The sequence below is a fragment of the Pteropus vampyrus genome, unplaced genomic scaffold (assembly GCF_000151845.1).
Source record: "Pteropus vampyrus isolate Shadow unplaced genomic scaffold, Pvam_2.0 Scaffold353, whole genome shotgun sequence".
NCBI classification, from domain to species: Eukaryota; Metazoa; Chordata; class Mammalia; order Chiroptera; family Pteropodidae; genus Pteropus; species Pteropus vampyrus.
This window is the reverse complement of record NW_011889134.1, coordinates 1,718,784-1,731,636: the sequence shown is the minus strand read 5'-3', so window position 1 is coordinate 1,731,636 and position 12,853 is coordinate 1,718,784. Positions and strand designations below refer to the sequence as shown.

The following is a 12,853-nucleotide window of genomic DNA, read 5'->3' as shown; positions in this document are numbered from 1 at the left end:
AATTTGTGATGAAACCAGAAGTCATTCAAAATAAAAGGCAATATTGTCAGTTTCACCTTATGTTATTTGCCCTGTAATATTAACACCTCATTGACATAAAGAAGTAAAAGTGAAGGTCACAGTGGAAATATAATTTGATGACTCATTACATAGAAATCTAAAAGTCACCCACATAGTCATCAAAATTGAATGTCAAGCAGAGAGTTTGGTAAACAAGGAAAGCAAATCAGGTATCTAAGAAAAATCAGAAGAAAAGAAAGAATGAAAATACTACAACAAAGAAAATTTCCTATAATTATCCTTCTATGTTTTCTGTGAAGTGGTATGGAGGAAATTTGCTAAATGGTCATTTTCACACATAAGCATGTTATTTTCCCTATTGAAACGAATTCAAAGGAAAATAAAATTTGAGAGGCATATGCACTGGGAATCAGTCTCATGTAAAAAAAAAAAATAAGAAAAGAAAACATTTCTGGGAAGATCACATGAAACAACAATATTCTCTGTTTAATTCTATCCAAAGCTTTTTTATACATTTTTCTAGGGCTTTGATATAGGAATGACATATCTAATATCATGAGTTAAATTACTAATTTATAAAAATATGAGAGAGAATATCTTATATAACTGAATTTAGCAACTGCTTTTTATATTAAATTAAAAATCTTTATTGAAAGAATCAATAAAGATTTATTTAATTAAATATCTTCAAGTCACCTAATTAGATACCTTAAGTGACCAAAAAGTAATCAGTACATTTTGCAAACTCACAAGTAGTCAGAAAAACTAAAAATCATTCGGCCTTTAGTTTCTTAACTCTCATCAGTGAATTGATTTTATTATCAATAGAACTATGCTTCAAAGGACATCACCATAGTTTTAAATCCATATGTGGAGAATGAGGATAATTTATAATAACTCCAAAGAAGCCCAAATTGATACAATAATGAATTTAAAGGTAATTTCAGGAAGCATAAATTTTACTCTGAAGAATTTTTTTTAAATCTATCAATACAGAATGATGCTTCCTGACCTATGCCATTTTGATGTAAAAGTTGTTAATTAATAAGTCTCAATTACTTAATTATGCATGTAGTTTCAAACTTTGCTTTTAGCTCTCAGAGGCTGTCTCCAGGCAAATTTTCAGTTCATTATCAGTTCAAAAGGCTGCCCAGTTGTACTTTCTTCAGCTACAGTAAATACATTTTCATCTAGTCTCATCCTCTTTACTGTCTGACGTTTTGTAACAGAGAGTTTAGAAATCATATTTACGGCAGTTAAGCTGCTAGGGGAAATTTATTGACTTAACAATCTCATCCAACATCTCCTGTCATGTGGAACTGTCCCCAGTACAAGGCAGATTAGTGAATGTGAGCTGCTTCAATTTGGCCCAACATTCTGGCTGCAGAATTTTCCATTACATGGGTGGGTGACAGCAACTGAGTTTGGAACCATTCAATTTATTCTGTGGCAGCAGTAGAAGAGAACACAATAGTGACTGAAACTAAATTTGAGTACTCTCTCTTCTATTGAAGGTCTGATGAAGTAGCAACGTGAGATTATAAATTTTGTTACTCGATTTATTTTTTAAGCAGATCTAAGCATCTACACTTGTGAGCTGTCTTTGGTATCTGCCTCCATTGTAGATTCTGGACCTGGTGAGATGGTAGTTGGAATTCAATATAAAGAGGCTAGTTGATAGTCTACACAGTTTCTCAGTGTGCAGTGACCCCGCCGTTCTATTATGTTTTCTCTCTCATGCAAGGTCAATGACTAAGACCAAGAAAAGTTTGGAATTCACTTTTTTAATTTATTTTTTTCAATTACTGTTAACATCCAATATTAGTTTATATTAATTTCAGGTGTACAGCACACTGGTTAAACATTTATATAATTTATGAAGCGATCCCACCGATAAGTCTAGTACCCACCTGGCACCAGACATAGTTATTATAATATTATTGACTATATTCCCTCTGCTGTACTTTACATCCCCATGACTATTTTGTAATTACCAATTTGTACTTCTTAATTCCTTCACCTTTTTTCACCTCATCCGCTACCCTTGTCCCATCTGGCAACTATCAGTTTGTTATCTGTATCTATGAGTCAGTTTCTGTTTTGCTTGTTCATTTATATTGTTCTTTAGATTCCACATATAAGTGAAATTATACGGTATTTGCCTTTCTCTTTTAAGTAGTAGGCTAGACTTATTTCATTTCCAACAATCTACAGACTCCTATTACTTCCCACATTCCAGCGGAAATTGGGATGCACGCAAGAATAAATTGGTTGAAAGAAAATATAAATAAAATTAGTCCTGCAACACCTTATTTGTAAAAGAGCTCAAATTTTCAACAAACTATTTGGAAATAGATTTATATTGTACATTAACAGAGCTTTCAACTTGCTACATAGTCAGAGAAAGGAAAGAAATGGCAACTCCTTTTAATGACAAAAATTTCCTACACTTAAGAATGGAATTTATCATTTCAGAGGACAGCAAATTGTGATAAATTATAGGTAGATTAACTTGATATTCTACAAAGAATCTTGTTATAAGTTAAATGCATAAATTTGAAATTATTCTGATACAGACAAAATTGTTTTATTATAGCATTAGATCAAATCTTAAAGAATGTATGTTACATAGATAATACATGAACTTTATTTTAACTATTGGCATTTTTGTAAAAAAAGACTAGTTGACTTTTATATAAAAATTTTATACTGATTTCATACTGTCTAAAATATCACATTAAGCCTCTAACATATTATGTCATACAAAAAATAGATATTTAATAAATATTTTTGTTGATAGAAATATGCTTTTCAACAGGAATTTCCATTTCTGTTATGTGTAGAATTAGCGAAGACAGACAGGAATTTCCATTTCTGTTATGTATAGTATTAGTGAAGACATGTGTATGTGTGTGTACATATATATATATATGTACACACACATACATATATACATATACACTTATATATATATCTATATATCAATATAATTTCTCTAATTTAAATTATGAATTCTATTTTATTTCATTAAATAAAAGTAATTTCCTCTAATTAGCATTTCAATGATACTAGTGCCTTCTAAAATTTTTAACTTATCAAAATCATATCAGCCTTCACTGATATTCAAATAAACAGAATAAACAGAAAATATTTTCATCTCATTTTATAAACAAAAACTATAGCGAATCATGAGAAAGTATTTATATCTAACTTTTTCAAGGCTACATAAGGACTTCAGATCCAGTCAGGATTAATCTTAGATTTTAAGTAACCTAAATTTTAGAATTTGAAGGATCCTTAGAAAGCACCCAACTTTGCTTCATTTTATATATTAAGAAATTGAAGTCTAGATAGGAGAAACTTGCTCAGTGTTACAGAGCTAATGTGTGGAGATAAGAGATTCTTTATTTTTATAAATACGAATGTCATTTATATTTTCAAGAATATCATTAGTTGTCACTTTCAAACTAAAATTTAAAGAGGGTATAACCTATGTCCCTTGATAAGTCTATTTTATTGTAGGTTATTAAATGTGGTGATCTTACAAGTCCTAGTTGCATCCAAAAATATTTCTGGATTACTTACATTGCTTATTTATGTAATGTTTGAGATATAAAATATATAACCATGCCTAGCTGTTATATTTTAATAAAAATTTATATATAAATTTTTTATTTGAAATAATTTAAGAAGTTGTATAAATGTGTAATTTTATATTTTCCCAAATATCTTACAAAGCACCATTAACAACATTCCATTATACCTCCTCCAACATACAGGATGTACAAAAGAAAGATAATATATCTTTTTACTCATAAACCTAATGAATAATAAAACCTTAGATAACTTGGGAACCTATCCCCTGACTAATACTGCTCTATCTAGGGGATCACATCATCTCTACTATGTTAATATAAATCCAAACAATAGATCTTTTGTAAAACATACTAATAAACCAACTCTAAAACATCACATCTCTTCAAAAGGAAACAGGATTTTAGAAGTAAGTATACAATACCTATGTAAGACATGCAGCCAGTGACTTCATGATATCTTTATAGAGAGTAATGTCTTAGACCCCAGAATAATGCCAGCAGTAGGTAGAAAATTTTTAATAAAAAAAAACACAGAAATACTTCAAAATATCATCCTAGAAGTATATAAGAATTTATTTTATTATATAAAAATTTGATCTTTTTTACTACTAAGGGTACTCCAATTAAATGAACATTTTCTTGCAAATACTATCTATTCATAAAACCATTTCTATATTTTATATAGCCATTTATCAAAATTTTAAAGATTTTCTCACATGTATACTCACCTGCTCAGAAAAGATGTCATTGTTATCTTCCAGGTATTTACTGAAAGGGTTGGGTTCATAGACTTCTTCCTCTTTTTTCAGTAATATTTTGGATTTTACAGGTACCGGGCGAATTACTCCAGGTTTAGTCTTCATCATAAACATAACATAATTTTTAAGAAATAGAAAATAAACACTATTAAAATAAATTGATATGTGTGTTATTAAGTCTTTCAAATGTTCTCATAAAAATCTATAATTTTTTAAATTTTAAAATGATTTTTCAAATACAGAAAAACAACCTAGAATCAAATGATTTTAACTAATATAACTTTAGTTTTCAGTTAACTATTACAGCAATTGACTCATAAAGATCGACCATTATGATGTTCAAAATGCAAAAACTTCTTTATTTATCTAGTCAAACATGTTCTTATATATTCTTGCCAGTGCATTCAATCAATAAATATTTCATTTGATAAATATTTATTGAGACCATACTCAGTGCCAAGCAGCATTCTCATTCTGGGCATGGTAGGATAGATGAATTTAGCACATCCACCAAGCTCATAACAAATTTCTTTTTCTGGAAACTGCTCCCTACCCATGTCCCCAAATCCACAGACCGAGGCCCTCCAAAACCATGTTCATATTATGTGTGATGAAACCAGGGGTGGCCTTCTGACCTAAGAAGGTGAGCAGTGCGGTAAGTAGCAAACAGATTTTCTCTCCTAAGAATGTGGAATAAGAATTTAAACTGTTCTGCAGTCACTTTAGGAGATTAAAATTATATGTCAACTTGGGAGGCATAGGAAAGCCTGAGTCTGCCATAAAGCAGATCTGATGACATTAAGAAAGGTGGAGAAAGTGCATGGAGAGGCAGCCCAGAGAGAAGACACATTTGAGGGCTTTTCAGAATGGAATTCCAAAACATTCCTGGGACCCAGCTGGATTTCTTGTCTTGAGGGTTCCTAAGACTTTCCTTTTCTTTTACGCTAGATTTGCATTTTTCTTTCTAGTCAAGTTTACTTCTGTAACTTGCCATCGAAAGAATTTTAGCTAATAGACCAGTCATTCAAGTTTCATAAACCTGTACCCAATGTCAGTTTGATGAAAGAGAAAGAAAGAGAAATCTAGTTTGGGGCAATTTCAAAATGATGTTTCACAAACACTAAAACCTTTTACACTGTAAAATGTCACAAAATGATTGATAAGTTTACAAAAACATCCCAAACAAGAATTCAATAAAAAGTTGTGACACTTTTTCTGTTTAAGTATTTTGCTGTAATCATTCTTCTCAACCCTATTTCCTTTCGGGAAATAGTAAATTAGTTCTCCTCAGTCAATGCTGATGCTCACAAGTTAAGCCTTAAGGGACTGCATCTATCTCTCTGCTCTATAAACCGCTTGAAATATTTTGAGTCTTGAATAAATGCCACTCTACAATACTTTTTTTCAATTGACATTTTCCAGTTGTCTTTTATATATATGCCAACCGAGGAAATACAGATTGAGAAAAGTCTCTGTCTTCCCCAGGCTGAGAAATATCTCCCACGTAAGAAACTCTGATTTCTCTCAAGGGGGAAAAAATGAGCAAGTATCATCCAATTACACACGAAGTGTATAATTGACTATACATGTGAGAACAGTAAACTCAACACAAGAACAAAGCCCAAGTAGTTACTGGGAGATGCCTGATAGCTGAGTCGTGATCCTAAGTTGTCGAGATTTCCTGTCTCTCTTTTCCACTTGACTTCCTGTTTCATGTCTCCTTCCTTCTGATCCTATTCCTGTGCCTTCTCCTTCCCTCCTACTCCTTTGTGAGGCAGGAGATGAATACAAAAACTCCAATGCTCAGGGCCAACACCAGATTCTAAAACCAACGTGGAGCTTTAGGAGCAAAACTTGGCAGCAGTATGCAGAAAGACAAAAGCAGATAGAAGAAATTTGACCAGGAGTATTTGATATGGTAAGAGAATCCCTCTACCGGAGAAACATGATCACTGGTCCTTGTATTGCTAGCAGGAAGGTGTTTTGGATTATCTTGTCCTGAAACCTTTCACTCAGGTAATCTCTTTTGGGATCATCACCCTCAAAGGTGAGACCAGAAAAAAATTCTTCTGGTTAGTTGGATATCAGGCACCTACAGTGTCAGAATTACTAATGGACAATATTTGTTTCTCTACCAGACTTTATGCTCCTTAGTTCCTATGAATGCCATTCATTCATAGTTGACTGAAATGTAGCAATGATATTTTTTTCTCTATTTCTTTTACTTTACCAGATTTTCCACATTCTCTTTTCTTGAATCCCTAGGCTTGGTCTACCTGAAGTCTTGGAGTTTTACTCGTTCTGTTTTGCTTACTTGGTCTTGATATGGTTACCCTAATTCTTACATTATATTTATCACCTCATTTTTTTAGTCCTAATTTGCTCCTGCACCTTAATTTATTGTCACTTAGTAGTCAGTATTACATAGACATGGAGATGAACTTTGGCAAAAGATTAGACATAGTTTGCCTTTGACACTGTTTACTATTTGCTCCCTATAACCTTTAACCATAATCTCCATACCCAACTGTCTCTCAGTATTTATTCAAATTGGAAATAGCACCCTGGTGGCTCAATTCTGTACTCATGCACTTTCATAATGATGATATACCAACAAATCATGTTCATGGCAGCCTCTGCATATTGCTCATACTATTCTACATGCTTTGAAACCAGCTTCAAAATCTTTAAGGACTTGTTGCAGCTAATTACACCATCATCCTCCCATTGACCCAAATGCACTGTATTCAATGTTTTAGCTAGATTATCTCACTGATTCATTATCTACAACTCTGTGACAGGCTGAGAGAATGAGTCACAAGCCAAAGTCATGCAGTTAATATATAAAGAAGTTAAGATTAAATGTGGTCTAATTAAACCCATGATTTTAATTACTCCTATGCCTTCTCTGGGTGGGGGGGGCGGGTGGCGGGAATGGAGAAAGAGAGAGAACATAGAAATTTAAATCATTTTAAACACCAATGTCTCTATAATTTCCTCTGTCCAATCAATAACAACTGGCACATCCTTGATTTTACCATTGTTTTCTCAGTCTATGTCATCTTATTTTTCGTTTCACTTTTCTTCCTAAATCCAGTTTCTCTTTCCTTCAAGGTAGAATCAGCATTCCAGCCAATAGAACATTCCTGGAAAACTGTAGGATCTGACGTACTTCTATTCAATATACAAATCTATATGTTCTCTATTCTTTACACACACACACACACACACACACACACACACACACACACACACACACACACATCCCACACTCCACCTCCTGAAGAACCCTGTAGTTTATGTGGCCAAGATATCAAAATTTATGCTGACATCTCTCTGGACTTAGTTAAAAATCCACTCCTAAGAAGCAGATATTGCTGGGAAGAAAGTATCAAGGACATATATTTTAGATTTTGCAAAAGTGTTAACAGACTATATGACCTTGAAAAAGCCATTCGACCTGTCTCGACCATCTGCTAAAGAGTTATAATTCTAATTCATAATTAGGTCTTTTAATAATTGGAAAGTAATGACACATTATTTACCCTCATGCCACCTCGAGAATAGTTATTGCATAAGGCTTGTTTCTGAGTATTCAAATCCATCATTCAAGCAAGGGTATTAAAGTGTCTTTTAGAAGGTGTATAAAAGATCATATATGAAGCCATTGGTGCTGTTGCTGGCACACATAAAGCTCTCTTGGAATATTAGTTAACTTCCTCTCTGCTCTTCCTAATACCTTGTTCTTCAATGTCAAATAGCCACATAACCTACATTTGCTAAAGACTACACTGAAACCTAGTAAACTAATGGCTCTATCCAAATAAGGTGTCTGCTAGTACCTTGCCACTCAGAATGGGGACTATAGACCAGCAGCATCAGCCTCACCTCAGAATCTGTTCGAGGTCCCAAAACTTGGGCCCTACCCCAGACCTACTGAATCAGAATCTGCATTTTGACAAAATCCCTGGGCGATTCATGTGCACATTAAAAACTGAAAGGCACTCAACTAGAATTCATCTCGTTAAAATGTCATGCTGCCCACTCAGAGGTAAATCTTCCTTGGTCTGCTGACTGAGAGATATCTCTTTAACTTTGAGCTTCTACCTTCAGACTAAAGGAGAAGCTTTAGAATAGACTGCCCTTTATTAATTTCTAATCTATATTACATCTTTGTTCATAGTCCCCTGATATCTTCAGACTTAAGTAGACTTTGGTTCTCTAATTCTTGAAAATCTAATTTGCTAAGTCTTTGTCCAAACAAAAACAAAGGGAATTAGTTGAATCAAGTTGGAAGCATTTATAAATGTGAGCTACTATAAGATCGTTATTGTCCAGCAATATTACAACTAAACTAGCCCAAAGAGGTCATTCTTTCATTTCTGTCTGCTACAGAATCTACAGAAGAGGCAGGCTCAAGACCGATACACATAAATATCATTCTTATGATGCCAGGTGAAGCAACTCTATAATTTTCTTTCCAGTCTAAGCGGAGAAATAAAAACGAGTAATAATTCTCATAGTCAGCACAAAGAGCACAGAAAGAACAACGAGAAGGTTCTTCAAATGGCAAATTTTAATTTATTATGATAAACCCACTGAGAACTGATTTACACTGGATGTAAGACATTTTAAAAATGCCTCAAAATCAAAACTGTTGTTTCAAAGCTCTGAAACATACTTCTATCAGATATTCTCTGGAGCCATTTTTCCAACTGGAATCTAGTCTATGTTAGAAACTGTAGTGTCTACAGAGATGAGAAAGACAAAATCTTTTTCTCAGAAAGCTGATAATCCAGTTGAGTGAACCACAAAACAATAACAGTATAAGTCAAGCCATGTCACTCAACTCTTCTCAAAGCTTTCTAATGCTTCACATTTTCATTTATAATAAAAACTAAAACCCTTGCAATGTCAGCAGGCATGCCTACAATATGCCGTATGACTCAATCTTTTCTATCCCCAATCAGATCCTAATCTACTGCTACTATCCCTCTAATCCCATTACTCTCTCCACTCTAGCACACACTATGATATTTGCTTCTCTGGGAGTCTGCAATTGCTCTTACTTTATCTGAACTCTTTTCTCCCTTTCCAGGATTTCAATACCCACCTCTTCTCCTTTCCTGCTTTTTTTTTTTCATAGTACTTATCATAATCCGACATCAGTTATGTTTGTCATATTTCTTTCTATACCAGAATGCAAGCTGTGTGAGGCCAGAGATCATTGTTTTGTTCTCTTTCATATCTTCAACACCTAGAACCATGCTAAATAAATATCTGAAGAATGAATAAATTAACTGACAGACAGAAGTCCAGTATGTTGGCTAAAAACCAATATGGAAGCACAGCTTCGGGTCTTTCATTATTTTTCCTGAATTAAATTTTTGATTACAGTATAGCCCAGGAAGAGAAAACTTTGCAGGATAGAAGGTCCACACTGCCTTTCACCAATACAGAACCAGAGAAGGAGAGTGGGTTGGTGAGCTCCACCATCAGAGATAAGAGTAGAAGGCTGAAGTTGCCATCTCTGATAGATATAAGAAATCAAGGCTAGAGACCACTTCTTTAGGGACTTTACAAGGTTTTCACTCTCTCACGATGATAAGCAATAAAATTCAACACCAAAACACAATAATATCATCTCTTTTGGAGAATTCAAGAGTGAGATAGAACTCTATTGTTAACCTTGAGGGAGAAAAAGTCCAAGAGATAAGGTATGTGAAGTCCCTAGGGCCTGGCGGTAGGTTTTAATGGCTTGTGAGCCTCTAGTCTGAGCCCGCTATTCATTGGTCTTTAAAACTCATCAAGCATACATTTATACTTCAGCATTGCTACTCAGGGAACTGTACAAATAGACATTGTTTCTGCCCTTTGAAACTTATAATCATAATTCTCTGACAACAAGTTGGTACTGCCTCTGACTGGAGACCAAAATTGAAAATTAACTGCCAGCACTGACCTAGAAATTCTCTTACTAATATTTTAAAATAATGACTTCTTAGAGCATACATCTTTCTCAAAGTAGTAGCTTCAACTAATGGACTGATGTTTTTAATTGCTTTTGACCACAGCAATAAGGTCTGGAGTGGTTGTGATGAGGAAGAAAAGAAATAAAGGATAGGGTGTCAGTTTTCAAGGGATTATTTTTATACTTCAGAAGATATAAGATGTGTAATAAAACAGCAATAACATAATAAAACGCAGCAGTTATTATTTTAACATAATAAAAATTTCTGTAGGCCTGGCTAGGAATTCTACCAATTTGATAGACCCAAAGAGTTTATGAAAGTGCTACGGTTGTTTCTTTCACATATTTTTGTCAGTCTTCCTGTTCTAGTGTGATTTTTTTGTTTGTTTGTTTCTGTGGCAACAAGCTCAGAAACTCAAAAGCATTCTACCCGTCAAGATTGTTAACAAGAGCAATATTCTCTAAGCCATTTAGCTGATTTATTTATTCAATTAATAAATGTTTATTAGCTCTAATTTTTTAAAATAAACAATATTATATTCTTGAAGCAAATACTTAAGTTTTTCTCTCCCACAAAGAAATATCTCAGATTTCAAAACACTACAGTTCTTAAGATGGGGGTGGGGAAGGAGGCCGCAAAACAGATTTTTAAACCATCCATTAGCCATGGGACTGTTGACATGTCATTGGAGATATCCGTACTTCAGTTTTTTTACCAGAATAATAAAAATAACAATTCTTGCCATACTAACTCACAAGGTGATTATGAGAATCGAATAAGATAATATGCTTGACAGAATTTTGTAAAGAAAAAAATAGCATAAAAGGAATTTGAAAGGAAAAAAACATTTCCTTCTATTTTCACATTTATAATAGACTGTTGATACTAAATGATCTAGACTATCCAAAAAAGCACACATGTAATGTTTTTTTCCCGAAAAGTTATAATTAATATGATAGTTGTACAAAAATAAACACATAGAATTTCAATAATTATAAACCACATCCCATGGCTCCACAAATTTTTGCGGAATGTACACAATACGGATTGGCCGAATTGAAAAATTTCAATAGTTAAAGAAAAGACAATAGCATGACTCAAACTTGAGGAGGCGTACATGGTAAATGCTGTAGCACTTAAGCATGTTGTGTCAAGGAAAAACTAGTCAAGGACAAACTGCCTTTAAGCTTGAAGAAGCCATCAGTTCTACACAAAAGCTTTCAGGGATGCATTTTCTGAACAACAGGGACTTCAAGAGCCCTCAGAAAGATGAGTCATGCACCACTAAAGCAAGAGAAATCAGCTGGCATTCAGAACTGGGAACAAAGTATCTGCAAGTTTAAGTACTCTTCTTTATAGTATTCCTGTAAACTGCATTTACTTTTACTTGTATATAGCCATGTGGCTTATTTTTGAAATCTATTGTTTCATACTCTCTAGATTCAGTATTACATCATGGACAATAGTAAACATTTTGTAGTGGCATGGTATTTCAAAAGCCAAAGCCAAGGAAGACCAGTGTTTCTCCATTTTACAGAGTCCAACCTGTTTTCTTACCCAGAGAAAAGAGACTCTCTACTAGCCTCTGTTAAAATGGTGATTACTCAGCTCAGGAATTAGGAAAGCTTGTGAAGTTTCAACTCAGACCCTTCTTTCTTTTTGCTCTCTTTATTATGCTAGGGGACACACTATACACAAGTGCTAAACCTCAACACCCTAACTGACCTTATCCAGTCTCCAACTCTTCAGAAAGTGATCACATTTTTGCAGGCAATGCTGAAATGCCAGCCCGGGACCTGGCACAGGAGATACCCAATGAATGTCATACTTTCATAGAGGCCCAATTTCCCAACTCCTTCATCAATCTTTTTTAATGCCCCTTGAATAATGATTCCTTTTTAAAAATTACAAAGAACAAGGATGACCACTAACACTGTGATCTTATATAATCTACTTAAATTATGTGAGTCTGGTTCATCTGCCAAATGGCTGTGCGTATTATTTCAAAAATATTTTAGAGATTTTGTGTACAACAATAACACCTCCCATATGCACAGGACTACACTGGCAACTTTATGTATATGATATCATAAATAACCCCTTTAGGTTGACGGAGGAGTTATACAAATCTCTGTTTTATAGATGGGTATTTCCAATACCCTCATCTCTAAGTTCCTTTCCAGTTTAAATATAATGTAATGTTGTTTAATAGAAGAAGAGACACTGAGGCACAGATTGGTAAACTAGTTTTACAAAGGCCCACAAACTATTCTCCCTTAGCTCCTTACTAAGTAATTTGGCTTCTAGAGTAAACAATTAAAATATTTTAAGAGTAAGGGCCAAGTCATATTCCTTTTTTTCCTTCCAATGTTGAATTGGCACAGTGGCAATGTAAATAAGCAAGTTAGAAAGAACAAAGTATGAAAAAATGGTATATTCTTAAGAAGCCAAATCTTAAAAGCAAAATGGCTTCTGTATTAAGCTTGTGCTACTACAGCAATTTATC

At 33.8% G+C, this 12,853-nt stretch overlaps 1 protein-coding gene across 1 annotated transcript in view; it reads right to left on the bottom strand.

Annotated features, from left to right (window-relative positions):
• Positions 1–12,853, bottom strand: part of MLIP (muscular LMNA interacting protein) — a 179,637-nt gene that overhangs the window by 42,060 nt on the left and 124,724 nt on the right. Inside the window, exon 13 of the mRNA XM_011379094.2 lies at positions 4,346–4,474. Coding sequence (XP_011377396.2) covers positions 4,346–4,474 — 129 coding nt within the window. The remainder of the gene's footprint in view (positions 1–4,345; positions 4,475–12,853) is intronic.